This window comes from Pecten maximus, chromosome 11 (genome assembly GCF_902652985.1).
Source record: "Pecten maximus chromosome 11, xPecMax1.1, whole genome shotgun sequence".
In the NCBI taxonomy this organism is placed as follows: Eukaryota; Metazoa; Mollusca; class Bivalvia; order Pectinida; family Pectinidae; genus Pecten; species Pecten maximus.
Genome location: NC_047025.1, coordinates 14904628 through 14931906, shown reverse-complemented (window position 1 = coordinate 14931906; position 27279 = coordinate 14904628). Strand labels below are relative to the sequence as shown.

Here is a 27279-nt window from a genome sequence, read left to right as displayed (position 1 = left end):
GCCTTTATACCCGAATTCTCCAGTTTATTGAATTTTAGCTGGTTGAAGACGATAACTCCCAAATAGTTGTCATCCTCAACTTGTAGGCTCCTGGGTCAGGGCTGCCTAGATGCAGGTGTTTACATTTGGTAGAGTTGAAATTAAGTTTCCAGTCGTTTGACCTTATGTAGAGACTATCAATATTTTGTCGTAAAGCATTTTGGTCATCAAGGGAGTCGATTACTGGGATTTGAGTGTCGTCGGCAAATATTTGTATTTCTAACGACATCGGGTAGGTCATTAATGTAGATTAAAAAGAGGTTTAGCCCAAAAACACTCCATATGGAGATCCCACTTCTGACACCAATGTAATAAGATGATTCGCCGTTAATGGTTACCCTGTATTTCCTGATTGTAAGATTTTTTTTCTATCCAGCCTTGTAGTTGACCCTTAATTCCATATTCTGCTAATGTTTTTAGTATTCTTTGGCAATACTGTGTTTATTATCTAGATACTCCGTCCAGTTTCTAATGAACTAATTAGTTGTGCGACATAAGAGTGGTCTTTACGAAATCCAACTTGGCAAACAGTGAACATGTTGTTTCGTTCTATTTGTCCAAAAATTCATCTTTTACTATCCTGTAGTTTTCTGGCATTTTATGTATAGCCATCTCATCTGCAATTTTTCCGTCTTGTGCGACGAATCCCTTATCCAAAGATTTTTCGAAATAGTTTTAAGAGGTTCCGCAGCGAGATCTGCAGCAGATTTCAATATAACTAGTGGAATATTGTCTGGGCCACAGGTTTGTTAGATTTCAACTTTTTACAACATTGAACTTGATCTTGATTCCTGATTTGTGCGCTATCTAAATCCAGGGATTTGTTCTATATTTAAATTGTCTATATTCTCCTTGGGCTAAGTTTTTGACCGGACATGTTTCCAGAAATATTTACTGTTTATTTTTGTTATCAGCATTCTGCTTTTCAATTTTTTTGATTTGGTTATTTCCTTTTTAGCTTTCCTCTTTGATGAATTGTAATGTTGGATTTCTGATGTGTTGGGAGTTTTTCCATCAATCTTCGCTTCAGTCTTAAGTGTTTTCAGTCATCCATATGGTTCTGCACTTCCTGGTCCTGGCTTTGGTTTATGTAGATCATTTTGGTTTAGCATGATATCCGCAAAACAACTCCAGACTTCCAGTAAACACTTGTCAGGGGTACCTCCCAGTTGGGGTGGCTAAGATTATGATGATTACTTCATACTGACCGTTTTACCTCAAAATTGTCCGAATCACTATCCTCTTGGGAATCTGACGAAGATTATTGGGGTAACGTAGGCTATGAATTGGGACGATGAATTGGAATCATGGGTTTTTTCTGTTCTCTATAGCGCGGGAAGGATGTCATAATTAAATATATTTAATCAATAAATCTGATCTAGTTTAATCAGCGGATCAGGATATGTACTATGGTAATTCCATAATAACACTGAACTCTCACAGCACTCTGCTTTGTGAAATTGTACGACATTCCCTGCATCTTAGACTGAACTTAATCGTAGAGGAAAGTGAAATTCGCCTAGATGATTTTTTTTCGTGTAGTTACAAAGATGTAAGGTTATTTTTTGATTGGCTGATAGAATGATCAGAATTCTAATTTTGTCTACGCAAAAAAAGAATATTGAATTTTGCCTAGGCCAAAATACTGAATTATATAACATCCTTCCCTCGCCATAGTTCTCTCCTCTTTTGTTCAGATCTCTTTGTTGTGGGGTCCTTACTGATGGTTATGGATTTTAATCCAGTTGGAGTATTACCTTATATTTTTCTAGCGTTCTCTAGTATTATTTTACTTCCCCGTTTATCATGTAGAACTACTTCAAGAGGTCGTTTTATTGCCTGGAAGTGGTTTTCCTAGACAGAAAGTTTGGTAATTAACTAGCACATTTTCAATTCCTATTGATGAACATAGTTGTTGAAATCGTCGAGTGTCGTCGCTTTTTTGTTTGTTCATTAGGATTTAGTTAGTGTTCATTCTGAGTTCTCCTTTTCTGATCTTCTTTTCCCCTCATTTCTGTTCTCACTTGGTCCTGGATAGAGGTCCCAGTGTTGTACTTACTTCGCTCATCGGGTCATTCCTCATGTTTTGTACTTCAGCCTTCACGTCCTTTTTTATCTGCACTTGATTACAGCTCAAATTCACTCAATTTTTTTCCAGCTTCTGGTTCCTTCTTTCATATTTGTCTTCCATTGTGACTAACGCTTCTCTCATGTCCCCGAGGGCTGGTAGACTGTCCAACGGTGTGTACACGTGAACATTAAACTGCTAGCTGACGACTCTAACGTTTAAGTATGTGTCTGGGTATGCCTACACACTAAGCACAGAAACTACTTTTATACATGGAGTAGTTATAGTAGCTATCCCTTCAGATGATTTCTATATTACATCCGGACCAAGTTCCACTGTTCAGGCTCATCCCATTAAGGGTGTTACAGTGTTGTGTGACTTTGGTATCGAATTCAGTGGTACTGGGTATATGTCAGGTAATTTACCTTGATGCATTGTTGATAAAACTTGGTAGAAAATACTGTTTGATGTCTGTAAGTAAGATCGTAGGTGACAGACACACCCTATTCCCTCAGCTACACTGCAGTCCCGAATTTGAGAGGTCAGAATTTGGGTGAATACCATCTAAATACTATTTCCAACATTTCCTTTAACTGTTTTTCTCCTTTTGATTCACTGCATTAAAGGATATCTTAGCATTATCTAGGAATTAAATATTCCTTGTTTAAATACTTAAGTTCTTCATTAAGAGCATCCATTTCGGAATTACATTCTGCCTGATCCTCCTTCACCTGATGACCACTCTATATTTTCCACCAAGAATAATTGTCGTTTTTTTTTTTAGAAACACAATAGGCGATATATTGTCAAGAGCAAATTCCAATGTCTGCTCTTTTAATCTCTTGATTTGAAGATGAAGCACTAATCTTATGGAAAAATTTGATATTTGCAATGACCCAAGTATTTGCAATTACAAACCTACATATGAAGCATTAGAAATGTCCAAGTATGTGTTAATACAAATCTGATTCATTTATGACAGCATGTATATAATATATATGCTGTCATAGATGAATCGGATTGGTTTCCTTCATTTAATTCAATGTTGGTGGTTATTCATTCAACGTCACAACTTGCGGTATATGACTGGTAAACAGGCCGAGTGATTCAACTGTCTCATTCAACTATGAATCAAATATTGAATTACAAAAAGCCATGCTTGTCCAGAAGTGTTCATATGAATGACACTGACCTACTTCCAATGTAGGCATCTTTGGACTCCATGGGTCAAGATCTCAATTAGATATCACGTGCACAGATCATATGTAATTGGAACCCCTAGAATTTCGAATAAAGCAGCTAGGATAAAGATCTATCGACAGTGTTGAAGAATGAACTAAACCTGGTTTCAAAGTAATTGCAGTCAAATGTTCAGACATGGTGCGTACAGATCAGACTTTTTCGACCCTATAACAAGGATCAAGGTCTTTCATGTGAATAAAATTAACAGGTCTACATCCTGGCCAATTTCAGTATTGATGGTGTCTCCTCCAGAACGATCCTTTCAATTAGTACAAATTTTATTTCCCTATCAAAAAATATCAAAACTAGAAATGGGATTTTCAAAGTTTAATAATATTGTTTAACAAAATTGTACATTCAAATAAGTTTAGATCTTGAACATCATTGTCTGTTCAATCAGAGCAATTTTTTACCTGATTTTTCCTGATTGTTTACATATTAGATATACATCCTCCATATACAGGAATATTTCTTATCCTTGTTCTTTCACAACCTGCCAGTTTAAGAGGAACGGATCTTGGCTCGTATCCTCATCTCCCATTATTTATGGTCAGGAGTTACCAAAGATTTATTTTGTGGTTTTGTCCTTCTTCTGTTTTTTCTTTGGAGGTTCACTGTCCTCGTCACTGACTGGCGGTACACTGAAGTCTGGTATCTACAAACACATGATATCCACATAGCTTACATATTTAATAGTACATACTAAGAAGATGGATTATTCAACATGGATTATTCAGCAATGTGGTTATTTTAACTGCATCAATTTTTTGAAAAACCATCGATGACCATAGTTTCTCTTCATATCAAAGATCTCTACTAGGTACATGAGATTAATCACTGGATATGTGACAAGATGGGTTCAAAGGAAAGGGTTGAGGAGGAGGGGGGTTAAGATAAGGAAGGCTAAGGAGTAAGGCTGTTGATGCCAGTTGTATACACTGGCTGAAAATAGGGGCAAAGGATGGGGCTGAGGATCGTGGGCAAAACTTAGTCAATGGATGGGGCTGAGGATCGTGGGCAAAGATTGGTCAAATGATGGGGCTGAGGATCGTGGGCAAAGATTGGTCAAAGGATGGGGCTGAGGATCGTGGTCAAAGATTGGTCAAACGATGGGGCTGAGGATCGTGGGCAAAACTTTTTTTTTTTTTAATTTTTAATTTTTGAAGACATTTTTAATACATAAATAGATAATAACCTCATGCACACATACACACCCTCAAACATACACACATCAGTTCCAGAATGTATGGTTTGCCATTATATATCATCATGATCATAATAACCTCAAGATCTTTCATTGTCTTAAAAGCAACCTCATCTGCATCATCATACTCATCATCACCATCGTAATCACATCATCATACAAATCACATCCCCATAATTTCATCATAATATCATCATCATTAACTACAAAGGTAAATGCATGTACATAGGAAACCATACAAACTCCTATAAATGTGAATGTACTCTGATAGACATACATACACCCTCACACACATACATATTCAGTTTCCTGGTAGCCTGATATATTGATTAAGTGTTGGGACACCCTAACTACTCTGCTACTGCACATTAACAGATCACATGGTATCTAGACATTTTTGTGGAGATTATCACAATTGACGCAACTAGTTTTAGTTGCTACAGAATGGTACTTTTTAACAAAAAAGACACTTCTTAACATAGGGGTCCCTGCTTTATATTACATGATGTGTGGAGTAGGGACTGAGACCAGTTACTGCACTGGATATGTGACAAGATGGGTTCAAAGGAAAGGGTTGAGGAGGAGGGGGTTAAGATAAGGAAGGCTAAGGAGTAAGGCTGTTGATGCCAGTTGTATACACTGGCTGAAAATAGGGGCAAAGGATGGGGCTGAGGATCGTGGGCAAAGATTGGTCAAAGGATGGGGCTGAGGATCGTGGGCAAAGATTTGTCAAACGATGGGGCTGAGGATCGTGGTCAAAACTTAGTCAATGGATGGGGATTCAAATTAGGCTGAGAAATGGGGATGAGGACAGGGACTGAAAATTGGGTTATAGACTGATGATGGGTGTGGATTATAATGCTGAGAATGGGGGTTGAAGATAGGGGTTGAGGATTAGGGATCAAAGATGGGGAGATATTGAGCATAGATAGGGAGTAAGAAGAAGATTTCAGACCAAAGTAGGGGCAGGTTAGTCAGAGTTTTCTACAATTCTGAAGTTTTAAGAAAAACCTGATAACTTGGGAGCAGGAACCATACGATATTCTATCGGTAAGCAGGTGAGAAGGTTATAAGGAAACTTAGACAATGTGTGTAGAAGAAAGAGAAAGGACATATAGGCTGCAGGTTAAAGTGGTGACCGCAGAAGAAGAGTTGATGCAAAATAGATAAGGAAGTGAATAAATTTGGGATGGAGTTAGATAGAGAGTGGGAATGGGAGAAGGAGAGGGTTGTGAGGAGGGAGAAGTGGATATTAACTTTTGATATTGCACGTCAGATATAACGTGGAGGTAGGTCAAGCTGATGTACTACAATATGATCATGTGATGACCTACCTGCGGCTTGACCAACTTGAGAGAAAGCTTTAGGTGTTGGACATTTGATTGGTCTATGCTAAGCTCTATGATGACCTGGTCAAATACGTGGAAGGTCACATTACCACAGGTCTGTGTGCTGGCCTGGAAAGAGAAGATCTTGGTGAAAAATGGTAAGCAGTTTTAATATTACTCTTGCCTTAAGTATCAAGCTATCTTTATAATCGCTGAAAGACTTTTACAGGATATTGTATGATTAAAGTGAAGATATAACAATAGAAATGAAAAATAGAAATAACTAAACGTAACAATAGAAATAAACATATCAATAGAAATAAATATAACAATATAAATTTTTAATTAAATTTACTGCAACATGTACGGGCAGTACACAGGAAATTACAGTAATGTTCCATTGATTAAAATTAAAAGTTTTCAATGTCAAGAGTTCTCATTTAAACAATTTTCAGACATGTGCAGTGGTATCTCTGCATAAATAAGATCAAAGAGCTGATCTCACATTTACTACATGTACTATTCTTCTGTTGATTTACTTCGTTTTATTGAATCCACTTACTTCCACACAAAGCGCACAAACGAGTGACTAATCAACTCATATTTTCCATATTTAATCCTGGCAATCTAAAGATACCAAAAAAATGAAAAAAAAAAATAATTAAATAACCAGGGTCATTGGATATCATTGATGGCTGACAAAATAAATTATTAAATATAAATCAGAAATCTGAAGCTTATAAATGTATACCTCTTCGTTGTAGGTAAAGCGAGGGTTGGACTTTGATTTTCCGTCACTCAAATACAAGGTCCCCTCCAAGCCATACTTTGGTATAAGCACCTGTAAGGCGTTCTGTCTCACAAACAGTACATAGCCTTCTTCGTTCGTGATGCGGTTCTTGAAAAAAATCTATTGAAAGAAAAAATAGAAGAAAGTATTTATGTGTAATGTATGCTGTCATGAAATTTTATTTTAACAGTTTTACTGAAAGTTTGAATTTAATTTTTTTTTTTTTTAAATACTGTAAAACTAACTGTAATTTTAATACTTGTATCATTTCTAATGCTTCTTATTCCTGTAAAACAGCCAAAGACCTACCTCTTAAAATGACATTCTTCAAAACATACCACATAAATTTTTGTTACTGCATTAAAAATCAAAATCTCTCCGTCTCTTACAAAAACACACTTACATGTGTGTGAAGATTGACTGAAGCTCGGCCGGCATACTGTGCCATCTTGTGTCGGTAGTTTAAATTATTGCACACCACCTATGAACAGAAATATAAACATTTTATTTGGTATCCTATTTATCTATTCTGTTCTATGACACACATTAGGAGTGAAAATGAGATGAGTTATGGATTTTTTAAAAGATTTACTTGATCAATGTAGCTCAAAGTCTCTTGACAAGGACACTTGATGTACAAATTATTTTCTAAAAATTTCAGTAATTGAAAGTCTTTGAATTACAGCCAACTTGCCTGAGTTTTGTGTTTGTCTGTTAAGCTCGGGTAGGAGGCATCTGCTCCTATACACACAGCTAGTAATCGGTGTACAATGATGTCTGAGAATCTGAATATAAGCAAAAAGAGATTAATATGATATCATGGAATAATATTAGAAGACTTCAACGGCCTACTTCTAGTGACAACTATAGTGACACACGGCTTACTTCAAGTGACAACTATAGTGACACACGGCTTACTTCAAGTGACAACTATAGTGACACACGGCTTACTTCAAGTGACAACTATAGTGACACACGGCTTACTTCAAGTGACAACTATAGTGTCACACGGCTTACTTCAAGTGACAACTAAAGTGACATATGGCCTACTTTGAGTGACAAATATAGTGACACATGGCCTACTTCAAGTGACAACTATAATGACACACGGCTTACTTCAAGTGACAACTATAGTGACATATGGCCTACTTTGAGTGACAACTATAGTGACACATGGCCTACTTCAAGTGACAACTATAGTGACACACGGCTTACTTCAAGTGACAACTATAGTGACATATGGCCTACTTTGAGTGACAACTATAGTGACATATGGCCTACTTCAAGTGACAACTATAGTGACACACGGCTTACTTCAAGTGACAACTAAAGTGACATATGGCCTACTTTGAGTGACAAATATAGTGACACATGGCCTACTTCAAGTGACAACTATAGTGACACACGGCTTACTTCAAGTGACAACTATAGTGACATATGGCCTACTTTGAGTGACAACTATAGTGACACACGGCTTACTTCTAGTGACAACTATAGTGACACACGGCTTACTTCAAGTGACAACTATAGTGATACACGGCTTACTTCAAGTGACAACTATAGTGACACACGGCTTACTTCAAGTGACAACTATAGTGTCACACGGCTTACTTCAAGTGACAACTATAGTGACACACGGCTTACTTCAAGTGACAACTATATTGACACACGGCTTACTTCTAGTGACAACTATAGTGACACACGGCTTACTTCAAGTGACAACTATAGTGACACACGGCTTACTTCAAGTGACAACTATAGTGACATATGGCCTACTTCAAGTGACAACTATAGTGACACACGGCTTACTTCAAGTGACAACTAAAGTGACATATGGCCTACTTTGAGTGACAAATATAGTGACACATGGCCTACTTCAAGTGACAACTATAGTGACACACGGCTTACTTCAAGTGACAACTATAGTGACATATGGCCTACTTTGAGTGACAACTATAGTGACACACGGCTTACTTCTAGTGACAACTATAGTGACACACGGCTTACTTCAAGTGACAACTATAGTGATACACGGCTTACTTCAAGTGACAACTATAGTGACACACGGCTTACTTCAAGTGACAACTATAGTGTCACACGGCTTACTTCAAGTGACAACTATAGTGACACACGGCTTACTTCAAGTGACAACTATATTGACACACGGCCTACTTTGAGTGACAACTATAGTGACACACGGCTTACTTCAAGTGACAACTATAGTGATACACGGCTTACTTCAAGTGACAACTATAGTGATACACGGCTTACTTCAAGTGACAACTATAGTGACATATGGCCTACTTTGAGTGACAACTATAGTGACATATGGCCTACTTCAAGTGACAACTATAGTGATACACGGCTTACTTCAAGTGACAACTATAGTGACACACGGCCTACTTCCAGTGACAACTATAGTGACATATGGCCTACTTCAAGTGACAACTATAGTGATACACGGCTTACTTCAAGTGACAACTATAGTGACATATGGCCTACTTTGAGTGACAACTATAGTGACATATGGCTTACTTCCAGTGACAACTATAGTGACACATGGCCTACTTCCAGTGACAACTATAGTGACACACGGCTTACTTCCAGTGACAACTATAGTGACATATGGCCTACTTCAAGTGACAACTATAGTGACACACGGCTTACTTCCAGTGACAACTATAGTGACACATGGCCTACTTCCAGTGACAACTATAGTGACATATGGCCTACTTCTAGTGACAACTATAGTGACATATGGCCTACTTTGAGTGACAACTATAGTGACACACGGCTTACTTCCAGTGACAACTATAGTGACACATGGCCTACTTCCAGTGACAACTATAGTGACATATGGCCTACTTCTAGTGACAACTATAGTGACACACGGCTTACTTCAAGTGACAACTTAACTATAGTGACATATGACAAGATATTTATCTGTAACATGATATAACTAATAGTCTTTAATATTGCATTACATATATTAAGTCCATATCTTCTATATTTTACTGTCAAATATATTCCTGCTAGAGATTAGGCCACATACCTTCTGATAGGCGATGTAAAGTGGGTATATATGCCAGCTGCAAGACCGTAATGGAAATATTCAGACTCTGGAATCATCCCGCTGCAGAAATAGACTGCCTGCATCATACATCGGGTGGTCATAATCCGGAGCATTGTGTTGAAGTATGGATCTGATGGTACGACGGCTGCTTTTAAACTGTCGGCCAGTCCCTTCCCTTTTGATACATCTATTGTAAAACCCTGTAATATACCACAACCTTTTTTGATTTTGGTACGTAGTGAAAACATTAACATGCACATGATGTACATTACATACAACAGATACTTTTCCATCTTAGCTTGCTACCATGGTTACATGTTGTAAACAATACTGATTGTTCAACAAGGCAAAAGTCTCTGCACCTTTGCCACAGAGGTAAATTGTGACAGGATGTAAGTATTAATTTGACAAGAGCATCCATTTATAACAGAAAAAGCTCCATTATGAAATATTCTCATCAAAATTTACCTTGGACAACGCTGCTTTGATGACAGGATCAAAGTTAGATGGAGGGGGTGCTGGATGTCGCCGCAGACACGCACAATCAGGAAACTCCTCTAGTGTTTTCTTGGCAGATGCGACATTCGCCAGTAACATGAACTCTTCCACCATGGAGTTAGTTTCCCTGCATCAAAAATATTGTTATACTAAACATGAATAAGGTCATGAACCTTTAACAATTATTGTCTACAGGTAGTCTCTTTAAAATGTTTGAATTGAAATAATTTCGATCAAACATAAGTTATTGCATGCAGCTAAACACGAACTGTCCGACAGCAACATAACTCACCAGTTGTATTTACAGCACATATCTGTAGGGATGCATGACAATTACTTCAAAACTTTAATTAAACAAAAGTTTCGGTCCAGACTTTGTACAAAACAAGTTATAATGTACCAGGATACTCTTCTCAATGAATACTACCACACAAAACTACCCTGATACCAAATATGAGCATCCTAAATACAAATAATGAATTATATATAATGAGTATAATCATACTTGTGGGAAAACTTTAACTGAACAAAACTGTTAAGTCCAAAAACATGAAAAATTCAAATTCCATTAAAAGAACATCATACTTGCCAACTTTCCCGATTTAGTCGGGAATTTCCCGATTCCAGACTCCCTGCCCCGTCTCCCGATCGTATAGATAAAACATAGTGTATTCTCCCGATTTTGGAGAATATGTCTTGATAACCCCGTATGGAGCCCCTATTCATCTTGTTAGATTCACTACAGTAAGGCATATGACAGGTAACGCTTGCTGGCTGGTGAAAGACATATGTGTGGGGCATTGGTCAGTTAACTGACTTGCTCACAGACCGTAACGAAATTCTGACACTTCACTGACTGCAAGGGTGACAATACCCCGATAAATAAACAATTAATTAAAACTAATTAAGCTGAGGACGCGTGGTGATGGTTTTGTAGCAGGTCAGTCATGGTTGATTGAACGCTTGTAAATGGCTTCGTATACTGCCTTTGATGTCAAGCGCATAAACGACCTCTACTTGACAGTATATCTCGGACAGAAAAAGTGAAAACAACACTGGCAATGTTATCAACGGAGTATCAAATTTGACAGATTACTTATTGAAATGTTATCTACATTTAAACATTGGCTGATCTTTAGATAATTAGCACAAGGAAATAAATTCACAATAACGACCATATGATAGAAAGTGATATCATTGTGATAATTTGCTTTTAATTGACTGACATCTATCTAACAACATAATTTTCATAACATATCTAAGTAAATACTTTTATTTAGAGTGAAGAGTGAGTTAAATCATTTCCAGAAATAATTAAATTTGATGTAATTTTGCAGTTTTTTTTTTGAAACTTGTTGCTAATATAATTATCTTTCCAAACTTGAATAAAAAATTAAAGAGCATTGAAATAAGTTTTTCCCCCCTTTTTTTCAGTGAGGGAAGGAAGCTTAAGTGTTCATGCAAGGGTTTTATTTTCCAATAGCAAATTATCTCCCCTTAGTTTTTGTTTGCTAAATGTGTCGAGCGTGAAATGTGTTTTCCGGTCAAAAATGTCGCTCACGCACTTTCTCCCCCATGAGAATTTTACAAAGTTGGCAAGTATGGAACATTACCTATTCCAGTCTGATCAATAAATCGTAAAACCCCAAATTACCCTCATATCAAATATATCAAACACCCCAGTACACATAATTAATTACACCTAGAGCATTTCCTGTACTTACATGATCTGTTTAGCCTGAACATCAATTGGTTCATGCGTCTCACTGTCGATATGGAATCGGATTTCAGGTGATGCGAGGGTCAGAGCTCTGTAGTAGACAAAATATGATAAATAAATAAATTTCTTTAAATAACATGTCTGTAGATTCAGTTATTTTTCATGGTAATAAGCAATAAAAAATCACCCAATTTTGTAACAGATACCAAATTTCTAACAAAAGAGAAAAGTTCTGTCAGAAAGAGACTTTTCCAGGGTCTGTACAAAAAAGACCACTATAGAGTGGTAAAATATTCATAAAAATATTTTGACAAACATTTAGTTTTTGCCAAGCTCAGATGAATGATTTTTGCAGTAATTATATCAAAACTGAAGAGAAACTGCAAACTTCATTCTTTTTTTTCAATCAGAACCCTCAAAGATAATAGAGTTTCAAATCATTGTATAGTTTACCCTGCATCGATTCTCCGCTGTTTTAAGATCTTGGCTAGCCTATTGAGATGGCGTAGACTTCTGGTGAGAGAGTCATTCTGTGTGGTATCATCTATCTTCATCTGTGCTTCTGCATAGGTAAAGGCTGCCTGTACGGTTAAAACAAAAGGAGAAAAAAACTGATAGAATCAATGTCAATACAGGTAAAACCCCCATACTCCATTAAATTAGTGTGGCTAGCTGTGTGCTCTCTCCTACAGTTAATCACTTTCTAATCGTGTTTGTCTTTAAATATTCAAACAAGATTTTGTGACTCATTACTGAAAGAAAACAACAAGACTTTTTTCACATAAGCATGAACATAATACCTTTGGTTATGCCACTCTGGCCCCTATTGGGGTAAAAGACATATAATTTTAGATTTTAGTTTGCCAAAGGAAGCTACCCACAAATGAAAATTTCCTTCATACCAGGTACAATATAAATCTAGGCTAACTGTAAATGTATTGGAGGTTGATGATATACACAATTTTGTTTTATTATAGATGAACTAAAATAGCATTTTACAGATTTAGGTCAGATGTTAAATAATGTATAAAAGTACTGAAGGACTAAAACCTTATGTTTCTTCCATCATGCATCCACTATTTATCAATTATGGCCCTGCTGAGAGGGCACTTTTGTCTCGTAGTGTTGTCGAGGGATGGAATAATGCCCGAGTCGAAGCCGAGGGCATTATCTCATCACGAGACAATAATATGAGTGAACCGGGCCATAATGGGTTTAGCACATCACCCTTCCATTTAAACGTACAACAAAACTTTTATTATGATACACCATGCATGCATGGCCAGCTTTGGGCCTGAAATCGACGTTTTGTTCCTTCGATACATTACACTGTGTCTGTCTTGACGTTTGCATCTAACATGATGTAATAGTGATGTAACGTAATTGTGACATCATAATAGATTCACGTTGAACATCGGGCCAAATTTGATAGGGTGAGTGGGCAGTACCGCTTCATAGCACCCATGTGTGTAGTCAACGGGAAGTTGGTACTCAGTCACGTGATGTACTAATAATATACACACACGTATTCTGACAGTATCGTAAAGTAATACATGTCCCCTACTGACCCAGCTAAAAATAGTAACAGTGACACTGACCTTGACCTAAAAACACTGAAACTCTAACTTGATCTCTAGCTACTCATACTGAAGTAACATACCAACAGACGGACGGACGGACGAGGAGGAAACCTATAGACCCCTGTCCTTCCTATCTGTATAAACTAAAAGAAACATACACAAATTACCAGAGAACTTTGTTAGTTTGACGGTTCTAAACTCAATTTCTCACCTTAGACTTAATTACACTCTTTGTAAAACTGGTTGATACAATTTCAGCATCATGTGTCACTTCCCACAGAATTGAAAATGCAAACCTGGATCAATTAAAAACAAAGAAGATTTGTCATTGTTGAAGCAATAAAAACTTACTCACTTGAGTTGAAAGTCTTTGGGAAAATATTCATCAAAGTAATTTCAAATTTTAAAGTTAAAATAAATATAGCTGTCCTGTATAGCTAGCTATTCATCAGCCCGGCCATATTATACCGAAAATCTTTCTAATCCAACAGAGACTAGTAATCAAATTTTATATCAACACTACTGTTTATCCCAACATCCTGTCTAGTCTGACCAAAATGTCCTACTAAGTGTCAGATTAATTAACTGTACAGTATATTATGTATAAACAAGTAGAGATTCAGTTAAATTTTTTCTTAACTTCTTTTTTAAGATTACAAAATTTACATTATTACCAGGTAATACAGATGATCCAGGATAAAGTAGACAAAAGAATAAGGATATCAGATACTGTACCTTTCCACATTCGACCTGAGGGAACACAGATTGGAACTTAAGAGTTCCGGTACCATGTCTATTCTCTATCAAAAAAGATATATGAGAGTTGTTATGGAAACACGTTTTTATTGTGATAAGATACATTTTAGACACCATGCTATATACAACAGAACTTCATTTTTATTTTGTAAAAAGTGCAGAAATCTTCATATCTTTACAAAGTCATAATAAGGAATTGATTTAGATGTAAAAGTTACATTCCAAAGATTTAGAGAGTTTTAACAATTACAGCTTGGATTGTATATATAGGTGGTACATATTACTGGTTTATTGATACGTACCCTGTCTGTAAGGTAAACAGTGGTACCGCGCTCAGCGGCCTCCTTGTCGATGGCCGTCCCGGGTCTGATGAAGTGAGATACATCAGCAATGTGTACACCCACCTATTATTAGACAATTGTTTACAGTAAAACCTGTTTATTTAACTGACAGCTAATAGTTATACTTACATAAACTGACAGCTAATAGTCAAAGCTGCCTAATCTGACAGCTAATAGTCAAACCTGCTTAAACTGACAGATAAAAGTTAAATCTGCCCAATATGACAGCTAATAGTTAGACCAGCCTAATCTGACAGCTAAAATTAAACCTATCTAATCTGACAGTTTACAGAGAAACCTGTCTAATCTGACAGCTAATAGTTAAACCAGTCTAATCTGGCAGTGAATAGTGAAACCTGTCTAATCTGACAGCTAAAGACCTGTATAATCTTACAGCTAATAGTGAAACCTGTATAATCTGACAACTAATGATGAATCCTGCCTCAACTGACAGATAATAGTGAAACCTGTATAATATGACAGGCTATTGACAGCTAATAGTGACAACAGAATCCTATCTAATCTGAGAACTATTAGTGAAACCTGCCTAATATGACTGCTGATAGTGAAACCTGCCTAAACTGACAGATAATAGTGAAGCATGTCTAATTTGACAGGTAATAGTGACACCTGCCTAATGTGACAATAGTGAAACACCAAGCTGTCCAATCGGACTCCAATCCGACTGCTAATAATGGAGTCTGTCTAATGACACCTACTTATTCACACTTTATGCATAATCCAGCATATGTCTGTAATCCAATATTTGTTACGAAATATCTCCTTACTCCGCAAGTTAATTTCAAAATGTATAATTTTGTAAAAATAAAGTACTGTTCATCATAATACCTATTTCAATATTGATCTTGTTTTCCTCACAATTCTCTAAACTATAGTTCATCTCTAAGAACATTGGAAGTCACAGTAATTACACACTATTAGCTGACAAGACATGTGATTAGAAAGTTCTGCTGTGCCGGCAGACAACCAACCTCAAGGTTTCCGTTAGCCAGTTCACGACAGTGTAGAGCATCGTCGATGTCTGTACACCCAGGGGGATCTACACTACAAATGTTGATATCACGAAGGTCTCGACGGCGCTTGTAATCCTGAAAAATACAAAAAAAAATAAATAAATAAATAAATAAAAAAAAATGACAACAAAACACAGAACCCAAGTCAGGACCAAACACTACAAATGTTGATATCACGAAGGTCTCGACAGCACTTGTAATCCTGAAAAATGAAAAAAAAAAAAAAAAAAATTACAACAAAACACAGAACCCAAGCCAGGACCAAACACTACAAGTGTTGATGATCATGCAATTCTTGTCCATGCTTGTAATCTCGTAAAATGAAAAGGAACTTACACGACAAAATATGGAGCCAGTTCTTTGGGATTTTCACTGAAACAGCTGCAATCCCCACGAGAGCTATTTGTATTATAAGATTATTTACAGTGAACAGCAAAATGACATACAGGCAGAAAAGATGGTAAAAGCAAGCGCTTAATTCCCCTTCCTCTAACATATATCAGGATGCTGAAAATACTGAAATGATAAGTCAAAGATCGTGAATGAGTAAACAGCAGTTTTGAATTGCTTAATATCTCCAATCACTCATTCTCCATGGTTGGTTACCAGTGGTACAGCCAATTCCTTCCTCCAAAGTGAAAAAAGTATTTCAGTCGTGTAAATAGTCAGTTAGCCAATTTCTTCCCCAGGGAAATTTTCATGTGATTTAGGAACTGACTACCTTTTTTGCTAAGGGAGTGATATTACAACATATGGATTTATTCTAAACCTGCAGGGTACAAAATTATAGATTTCAAACGGGAAAATGCTTCTGCACCTCTTCTGTTATGATCCATGGGAGTTTCGGGAGACAGGCGAGAACAGCTTCAGAGAAGTTCGAGTGTGGGACATCGTGCTCCAATAACAAGACCTCGTTCTCCGTCTCCTTGTCGCCAATGTTACCAAGCTTCCTCACAAAATGTCCCTGGAAATAAATAATAAGGGGCCATCAGGAAAGCTGTATGTGGTGATTGTGACAGGAAGTGACCTAATTATGGAATAACCTTATGATACAAAGAGATTCAGAGAGAAAATCTAGTAGCATTACTAACAAATTTGTTAGCTGAATATTTCTTTGCATACAAAGCCTTGAGATGGCTCTGATCAACTTCTTGTTGTAAAAAACCAATATTGCATAGACATTCAATTACTTCAAACATTTGTTCTGGAATTTTTTTCCCAGGACAGCAGTTACAATATCCAAAGAGACAGTTATAGCTTTAGTATTTCCTGTGTAGTTACCACTGTATAACCAAAAACTTTCAAGATATTCAAATCAGTGAAAATAAGACGTAGGTACCTGTGGGTAGCGGGATTTGCGTGGCCAACTGTCAATGGCAACTACGATTCTCTGTGTGATAAGGTCAGCTGCCTGCCTCGTCTCAATACGTATTTTAGGAATCCTCTTCTCTGCTGGTACGACAATATGACGGGTACCCTGGTAAAAAAAAAAAACAAAAAAAACCAGTGAATTATTGTCCGACCAATGTACCTTGTGCCTTTAACCTCCAAAGTAAGTCTACTAGAAGTCAGGATTACATAATTATTATAAATTAGGGAAGAGGATTTTTTTATCAGAGTAGCAACTAGATGATTCAACAATAAAAATCTTCCCTCTGAATAAATTACCTTGTCCTCGTATGTTCTGGATGACAATCAGAAATGTAAGAGAATGGTCAAGGGAATCTTAACACAGTGTAGGTGCTGAAGTGAATGAAATCTATGTTACTATTCCTAAACGCTTATTAACTAGAAGTCCGACCTGGAACTACAGATCATTCACAAGTCATTTTGCATATACAACAAGAGATCCCAGAGGGATCTTGGCGCCCACCATTGAATGATCTTCATAGGTTCCATGTCAGATTGATCTTTTCCCTACTTTTCCCTTCATTTTACTAATCTGTGCAAATTGAGACATCCCTCCAGTACTTTTCAAGGGAATCCTAGCTATATAAGAAATTTGAGATTTAACGATAATGGCTGTTTGTTTGCCAGGTTGTTTTCAGGACAGACTGGTCCAAAAATGCAATACAAGGGACCAAGGGGAACCTACTTATGAAATTTGAGAAAGATCCATTCAGTACTTTGAGAAATAGAGATAACAAACTTCATTTGTCAAAATCCAAGATGGCGGTCTGTCGGCCATATTGTTTTCCAATTGATCTCAAAATGCAATAAGCATAACGAGGCACCAAGGGGAACCTCCATATGAAATTTGAGAAAGATCCATTCAGTACTTTCTCAGAAATAGCGATAACAAACTTTAATTGTCAAAATCAAAGATGGCTGCCTGTCGGCCATGTTATTTTCAGATTGGTCTTAAAATGCAATATGCATAACTAAGCACCAAGGGAAACTTACATATGAACTTTGAGAAAGATCCCTTAAATACTTTCTCAGAAATAGTGATAACAAACTTCAATTGTCAAAATCTAAGATGGCTGCCTGTCAGCCATGTTGTTTTCAGATTGGTCTCAAAACGCAATATGCATAACTAGGCACTAAGGGAAACTTACATATGAAATTTCAGAAAGATCCATTCAGTACTTTCTCAGAAAAAGTGATAAACTTCAATTGTCAAAATCCAAGATGGCTGCCTGTCGGCCATGTTATTTTCAGATTGGTCTCAAAATGCAATATGCATAACTAGGCACCAAGGGAAACTTACATATGAAATTTGAGAAAGATCCCTTAAATACTTTCTCAGAAATAGTGATAACAAACTTCAATTGTCAAAATCTAAGATGGCTGCCTGTCGGCCATATTGTTTTCAGATTGGTCTCAAAACGCAATATGCATAACTAGGCACCAAGGGAAACTTACATATGAAATTTCAGAAAGATCCATTCAGTACTTTCTCAGAAATAGTGATAACAAACTTAAATTGTCAAAATCCAAGATGGCTGCCTGTCAGCCATGTTGTTTTCTGATTGGTCTCAAAACGAAATATGCATAACTAGGCACCAAGGGAAACTTACATATGAAATTTGAGAAAGATCCCTTAAATACTTTCTCAGAAACAGTGATAACAAACTTCAATTGTCAAAATCCAAGATGGCTGCCTGTCAGCCATGTTGTTTTCAGATTGGTCTCAAAACACAATATGCATAACTAGGCACCAAGGGAAACCTACATATGAAATTTCAGAAAGATCCATTCAGTACATTCTCAGAAATAGCGATAACAAACTTCAATTGTCAAAATCCAAGATGGCTGCCTGTCGGCCATGTTGTTTTCGGATTGGTCTCAAAACGCAATATGCATAACTAGGCACCAAGGGGAACCTGCATATGATATTTCAGAAAGATCCATTCAGTACTTTCTCAGAAATAGTGATAACAAACTTCAATTGTCAAAATCCAAGATGGCTGCCTGTCGGCCATGTTGTTATCTGATTGGTCTCAAAACGCAATATGCATAACTAGGCACCAAGGGGAACCTTCATATGAAATTTGAGAAAGATCCCTTCAGTACTTTCTCAGAAATAGCGATAACAAACTTCAATTGTCAAAATCCAAGATGGCGGCCTGTCGGCCATGTTGTTTTCAGATTGGTCTCAAAACGCAATATGCATAACTAGGCACCAAGAGGAACCTACATATGAAATTTGAGAAAGATCCCTTCAGTACTTTCTGAGAAATAGCGATAACAAGAATTGTTTACGGACGGAGGGACGGACGGACGGAGGGACGGACGGACGGACGGACGGACGGACGGACGACGGACCACGGACGCAGGGCGATTTGAATAGCCCACCATCTGATGATGGTGGGCTAATGAAATAAGCCGAGACTTGGATCATAATAATTTCGACTATAAGATGACAACGTATCAACATCTAGATAATGATTTGTTTCTGTATTTATTTTTCATTTCAGTTGATTCACTATTTGTGTACAGTGTTATTTCCTCTGCATTTCTCACTTTTTCCACAGTATGTCATAGCTCTTACTATTGTACTAGGTTTAATTTTCAGCTCAAGGGGCCTTCAATCACTTGCTCGGGTAGTATAATATCCCAGTAGGCATATTTTTTCTGGAAAGTAGAATATTACCACAAGGCGGATTCCTTGTAACACCTTTTCCATCTTTGATCTATATAATTAGGCTATTTGCAGCGGGCAAAAGGTCAAGTGATTAAAAATCTTTAACTTATCTGTGTTTTATTATGATTTTTATTGGAAAGAGAAATTGTTTTGTAATAGGGTTACTGTGATAATTAAAACCTTCAACAATAAAACAAATCTTCAGAAAAATGATACATGTAATGCAGAAGAAATTGTGTGGTGAATTATTTCAGCATAGCCTTCAAAAAAACTTATCCACAATGCTTTATTTGAAGCAATAGTGGTGCAAATAAGTAAATATCAACTTTGATCTTTTATTTGAACTTTGATCTTTCATTTGAACTTTCACCTTTCATTTGAACTTTCACCTCCAAATGAGGGTCATGACACTTATACAATGTATTAGAGGCTGATGTACCTCTTTAACTGATGAGGGCCGTAGAATTCCACAGTACTGTCGCCAATTTCTCTTGATGATGCCGACAATTCTGCCTGTTGGTTGACGCAACTCTTTGGGAACTTTTATTCTTTTAATGGCGTTGTCCTGAAATTGTACAACAATAGATACTATTGATAAGCTAAACTTAAAAAAAAAAAAAAAAAACAGACAAAAAACCCTGAAAACAACCAGCAATATACGGTAATGAGCAAACATTTTGGGTAAATAGACTTGCCCAAGCTCACAACTATGGCATCTAGGACAATCTGTGACACCAGCTTCGACAATTCCTCGGAAAACCCAAACTAACATGGGTAGGTATTGTACCATACACCTTGGATCTTCCTTATATAAAGATGTATCTGTATAGTATGTACAATTGTAGTGGTATGTTAATACCTCTGTTTCCATGCTGTCTTCCACAACTTTCTCTGTGGACTCTTCAAGAACCATTGAGGATGGACAGCTCCACTCTTCTTCTGGTAACATCTCTATGGCAACCACATCACTATGAACCGCCCTGTTCAGGTTCATGTGGCCTTGTATAAACACCTGTAATATACAATACTTATCCTGTAAAAGGCCCACAAGGCTGACACATAAACGCTGACCTAATGTAGGGGTATGCTTATTTCAAAATAAGGAAATGCCATCTGTTAGTATTCTTATGCAATAGATATGGTTCTGCTTATTACCAGGCATGGGCTTATTGCCAAATATACGAGTACATGTTACATATTTACAGATGTGATGTATTATATTGCATCTTGATCAAAACATCCATGCACACAATGACAAAATATTAACAAAAAAGCAAAAGCTTGTATTTTTTTGCTGTTTATAGGTTTTTTTTATCAGATGGTCAACACATACACATAGCCTACGTATACTCTGGTTATAATCCAAACTCATTCCTTTCCCATCTTTTTTTTTTTTTGTAAAAACATCATTAGCTTTTATCTAGTCCTACAAATCACCTTTAAGAAAAGCTTAAATATAAGTATTGTTTTTTTGCAAAATTCTTTGAGAATCAACTTGCAGAATAAAAATCATAATATCCTGAGTAATAAGATTCCACTATATACTATTATTATACCATTTTGTCCATGTCGTGGACGCTGACATTAGCCTCTAGGTAGTTTTCCCGGCTAGCCATGAAGCTTCCCTGGAAGTAACGCCCTGATTTGATTCCACGCTGTATCTCGGACAGTGGTAGGTGCTCTGGGAACAGGAGGCGGTCCTGAGAATGCTGGAAATAAAAAAAAAAGATCATCTTATTTTTTGTTAAGTAAATCAGTAGATATCCCTCCAGTGAGGGCTACTCCAGAAAATATCTAGCCAACGTTAGGATACCAGGTTTGTGAAACATACAAATATAGTACTATATATAGATACAATATGCTCTACAACACTCCTCATGAATAGATTTTTTCTAGAGACATCCCATAGGACATATATTTTACTGGAACAGCCATAATTAGTCTGAGTTGATTTTCAGTCTGACCAAATTGAGAAGATAGACAACAAATGTGAAAAAGGTTATGTAGGGTTTTATTTCTTGCAATTTTTTTGCTTCTCATTATTTTGGAATAGCAGGTATTACCTACTTTAATTCTGTACTTTACCTACTACAGTAAACACCGACCAAGATAATTTTGTATACTTCATATGTAGGTATAAGACCATTAATCCTTAACTTTACTTACCACTTTCATATGTGTTCGAGACAACAGATCTACAAGGTGTCCACAGTTCTCCAAACTCTCGACATATTCATGGACTAAAACAAGAAAAGGGGTGGTACAAGAGGATGGACCGAATATACAAACAAAATAAAACTCCATTCCTTTTACATGTACAATTAGCAAAAGCAGATAAGATTGCTAGAGTAATTTTAACATGGTCGCACACATGAAACTTGTTTCGTTCCAATAATCATGAGTTTGAATTCCACTTTGACTCATCACTTGTACCAACTGCTACAAAAATTCTGTTGAAATAATTTTTCACTTTCACTTATTGGAGAAATAATTTATGATATATACATTTTAATGTCATAAATCTTAAACAAGGAAATACACATTTGACCATTAGAATTTAGTTTTGATTGCCTACAGATAAATTCTACTGGACAATTACTTTTAAAAATGATTTTTTTTTATTAAACTTCTGATTATTCAACTTTGAAATGAATTTTGTTCAAAAATTGCTTTTTCCCCCTAAGCAACAAAGGCAATCAATTTCATTAATATATATATATTTTTTTTTTGCTTATGTTTCATAAAACTTGTCCACAGGTTGCACAGACCTTGATGACAATGAAAGCTGAGAACTGGTGGACTATTTACCTGTGAATGCTTTAAGGCCTTGTTCCAATGCCTTTCTCCTGTTGTCAGCATCATTTGTTAGAAGGACTACATCAATGATCAAATCGGACTGGCCATCTGCCCGCAGGTGGTCCTGGTACCATCTTGTCGCCTCTCTGATTGCACGGTCGTTCCGGTCGTTGGCAGATTCTCCTTTTTGTCGCTCCACATATGTGTGTCTGAGAAAATAAATAAACGTATACAATTTGTATTACAAAATAACAACCTAGCTATAAATCCTGAATATACATTCAGATTATAAAGAGACAACCATTAAATGTTTTGACATTTTGTAGTATTCATATCTTCATGTGCTACGATACGATTTATTTCCAGCTAAAGAGACATGTGATGATCCTGTTTTAGTATTTATAATTAGGACTTTATATTGATTGTGTATTAAGGTATACTGCTAAATGGTGATTGGTACTCTTTTCCCACATAGTTTGTACAGGTCCATCAAAGTATTTTCATTTTTTTCAAACACTTTTGAGGAATAAAACAATGATTGAGAAATGTCTAAATGTTGTGTATATAGGTTGCAAAGAATATGAGGTAATTAGAGTAGTCAGTGGTTCAAATGAGTTGATAAGCTCAGCTCAGAAAGAAACAAGAATATATTTCTTCCTCAATATTGCATTAATAGCAACCAAAAATCCTTTCAGGAAAAAGTGATCAGCAGTATATTTTATAGAGAGAAATAAGAAATAAGAACTATCTTATTCCTTAATATTGGATTAATAGTGACCAAAAACTTTTCAGGATGGTCAATCATTTTTTCCACAATTAATTCACAAATTATTATCTTTCTTACTTGTTGAATTCATTACAGAAAGTGAAGAAATGTTTGCTTGGGTTTGCCAACATGCTTTTTAGTCTCTTGTAGCCTGGGGAGCTCCGGTGCCTCACCTAAAAGAAATAAAAAAAACGTTTAGATCGCAACAGAAGTGAAGGATTGGAAATCCCATCTGAATAGTTGACAGCATATCTCAGAGCAAGGTTTGATTCATTTGACCTGATGAACCCTAAATTATAGCTACTTCAATAACTGTCTAATTTGACACCCTAGAGTAGCCAACAAATTTTTATAAAGTGTCAGAACTCTTTCAAGAAGACATAAATTAAATACGCAACAAATACTCAGAGGTCAGATTGAATATGATCTATTGTAAAATAACCAATTTTGCCTGTCATACATAAAAAGTCAGATGCATCTTTGATGACAAATTCCTTGACAAGACACAGTGTACAAATTCACTTCAGGAAAGTGGTTTGAAAATATCCTTACCAAAAAATTGAATACCACCAAAATTACATTTCAAATATGACTTTGCACTGGGTCACAAATTTTCATTTACCCATGAAATTCAACATTTTAAAATTGCATCCCCCTTGACTTTTTTGTACAGTTTTCCCAAGAAAAAAGATGTGTTAAAATGACTAGATATATTATATGAACTTTAATTTTTTTTTAACTTGTTTGAATAAAATGTGATGCAAGTATAAATAGTGCCATCTTACCTCATCCAAAACTGTCTGTAGAATCACAACATTCTGCACCACATTGTCTTCCAAAACATCCATCTGTTACAGACAGCCAAAAAAATGTCAGAATGTTTCATTGATTGTGACAAATTTGATATACATGTAACATGTATACAATTAAGAGGACATGCATAGATCAATTACATAAATGTATCTAAAAATTGTTTGATGTACTGTATGTTAATACACTTAAAATACATAAACTGGCATTGGAAAGCAGAAAATTGTGTATACAAAATTTTCATCTGCATGTATCTTTTTGCCTCCCTTTAATATCATGCATGCATTTTGGCCATCTCAACCAAGAATCCATTTATATACAATTTATATTATCACAACATTAAAACTTTTCAAATTTCACGTTTTTGCTTTTTGTTTTTTTTTTGCATTTTTATGACATTTAATCACATTTTGATTTTCAAATAAATTGTCTGTACATGTGTAACGAGTGGAGGAAAGATGCAATGACCAGACTGGTACTCCAACCTGGGACCTCGATCCAAACTCTTGACAGACATAACCATTTGAGCTACATATATATACCTGCAAGCAACCATGTTTTTCTGGGGGCTTTAAGGGGGCTGAAAAAGACCCCATTCCCAAATTTTTCACATTAAACCAAATCTTCAAAATTTGCAGTTTACTCCTGAAAATATCTTTCACAATTAGCAAATTTCTTCCCAATGTTAGGCAAAAAGCCCCATCCCAAACCAGTGAAAAAAAATCTGGTGCTGCTAACATATTTTCCTCTTTCAGCAAAGTCTTCAACTAGACTGTGACTCGAACCTGGGCCAGGAACTTCGAACACTAGACAGACGCTCTCGCAATTTGACAGCTGTTTGAGCTACGTTCAGCCCTGTCCAGTTCCAATACACATGATCATACCTATTTATAGTACGTTAAACTATCAGGTAATGCATATATAGTTTTACACGATAAAATCACCCTCCCAATCAGGAATTGGGAATGCAAGGGAGTCCATGCTTGGGTAATGACCTAGCCCGCATTTTCTCTAGCCCTGACACCATGTCTGGTGTAGAACCAAAGCGCACTACTACATGTATATGAAAATGTTGAATTCTCCGACACTGTTTGGTTTTGCAAAGATTTTGGTGCAAATGCAATAAAATCGGGCGTGACATAACACATACCATACATACCGGGTATATATGGATAAATGGGATATTTATTTACCCTCAAACAACTATTTGGTATACGGTCTGTATGGACCCTCGCTTTACGCTAGTACAAATTTCACACTGTTGACCTGCCTTTATCTAAGTGACAGTGCAACTAATCACTGCAATCGGAATGCAATGGACCAAAAAGACCAAGTATCATTTATTGTATTATTCTTCTTACATAGTTTAAATCAAGAAAACTAAGCTTATTATTTCCCAAAACCTTTTATATTTAAAACAAAAATACATTATTTACACATTATAAGCTGTAGAAATAAATGTTGTACTGTAACTTTGTTTCCTTTCTCTCCGTCGCGTTTTGAGTGGGTAATCAGACAGCCCAAGCTCACAACTATGGCATCTAGGACAATCTGTGCCAGCTTCGACAATTCCTCAGAAAACCCAAACTTACATGGGAAGAACAAAACCGGCAATTAATGCTTTAAAGTCCGCCATTATTGTTTATTTCAACCTTCAACCGCGTTTTAATATTGTTTTGTGTTTGTGGTTGAAAAATGTGGTTAAGTTAACCTCAAACATGTTTGAGAATAAAAAAAACGCGCCCATAGTTAGCAGTATGGCATCAAGCAAAATGTGAAAGCTTGACCAGCGTAAAGCGAAGGTCTATAGTGACGGAATAAAACACCTATATGGAACCAAATAGGTGTTTCAGGGTAAATACATATCTCATTTATCCATATGTACGGTATGTGTTATGTCACATCCGATTTTATGGTATTTGCACCACAATCTTAGCGACACCAAACGGGCATTGGAGAATTCTACGTTTTCGTATAGTAGTGCCCACTGGACCTACACCAGACATGGTGTCAGGGCCAGAAGAAACTCGGCGATCTGACAAGGCAATGACCATGTATTACTGTTTAAAAATTCTTATTGGCCAGTTGCTCTTTATCCATATAAGATTTTCAAGCTTCCCCCTAATATAGCTGTTGCGTTAGAAAATACTTCACCTGGTCGAAAACAACATTTGTATCTGGTATGATGTAGTGAGGCGTCAAACACAGGCGACTTTTATTTTCAGGTTCGGAGCTAAGCGGCTGGCCGAAGTCAAAAGGATCGCATATCTGACAAGATTCCGACCCGCAAGATATGTCATCACGGAGATAATGCTCCCTTACAATCTTAAGTATTTTCCCCCTCTTCGTTTTCTTCACAAAAGTTTTGGAAGTCAACATTTTAGCATTATTCTGTTTATCTTCTTTAACACACGTGCACAGTCAGTTTTTACCGGAAGTTCTCGCGTCTAACGCTGCTTTCAAAATCATTAAATGCCTAACCAGACTGGAATTACGAACAACAAGCGTAAAGGTATGTTTTCCCCGGTAAGAGTTACTTCCCTTGATATACAGCAATTGGTACATTATCTCATGAGTTTATGTACAGTTTTATATAAAGTATAAGTCTGTGGTATAACCATTTAAATCAATTTCATTATCACATCCTGTTTATTTTTAGGGGAACCCATAAATATAAATCATAGTTTCAAGTTCAAATTATTCCACCAGAAAGAGCATTTTTTAATTTTCAAATAATCTATATTATAAAGTTAAGTTCCTGTACATGATTAAATATTCCACTTCATTGAACTCCAAATCATAAAATACAGCATGAAAATGATATATAAGATGAATTATATAAGATATACAATTAGTATCAATTTCAGTTATATTGACTGAAGTTCCACTGAATCAAGATTTAAACAGCTCGATCAGGTTGATAGTTCAGCTTTATAATTACAGTATAAACTATATCTTCTGATTCCCAAACTTTATCTAGCTATTTTCAAAACAGTTTGTATTTGGCTGGGATATCACAGATTCTGGCGGAGAGTAATGCATGTTGTTCCAAATTGATATGTGTTGTTCCAAATTAATGTGTGTTGTTCCAAATTAATGTTTGTTGTTCCAAATTAATGCATGTTGTTCCAAATTGATATGTTGTTC

General features: G+C 36.3%; 1 protein-coding gene across 1 annotated transcript; it reads right to left on the bottom strand.

Moving 5' to 3' along the window:
- Positions 1-3661: 3661 nt before the first annotated feature.
- On the bottom strand, positions 3662-26583 carry LOC117337714 (exosome complex exonuclease RRP44-like). The gene is made up of 23 exons (XM_033898812.1): positions 26287-26583; positions 24108-24170; positions 23401-23495; positions 22569-22765; positions 21927-22000; positions 21317-21469; positions 20620-20772; positions 20200-20325; positions 17013-17150; positions 16491-16637; positions 15632-15748; positions 14601-14702; positions 14278-14342; positions 13754-13838; positions 12416-12543; positions 11967-12053; positions 10213-10369; positions 9724-9944; positions 7366-7456; positions 7075-7152; positions 6633-6791; positions 5888-6010; positions 3662-4004 (listed from the first exon to the last, which is right to left on the bottom strand). Exons 1-23 carry the CDS (start codon positions 26509-26511, stop codon positions 3918-3920), a joined length of 2871 nt encoding a protein of 956 aa, XP_033754703.1. The 5' UTR covers positions 26512-26583; the 3' UTR covers positions 3662-3917.
- Between the last annotated feature and the right edge of the window lie 696 nt (positions 26584-27279).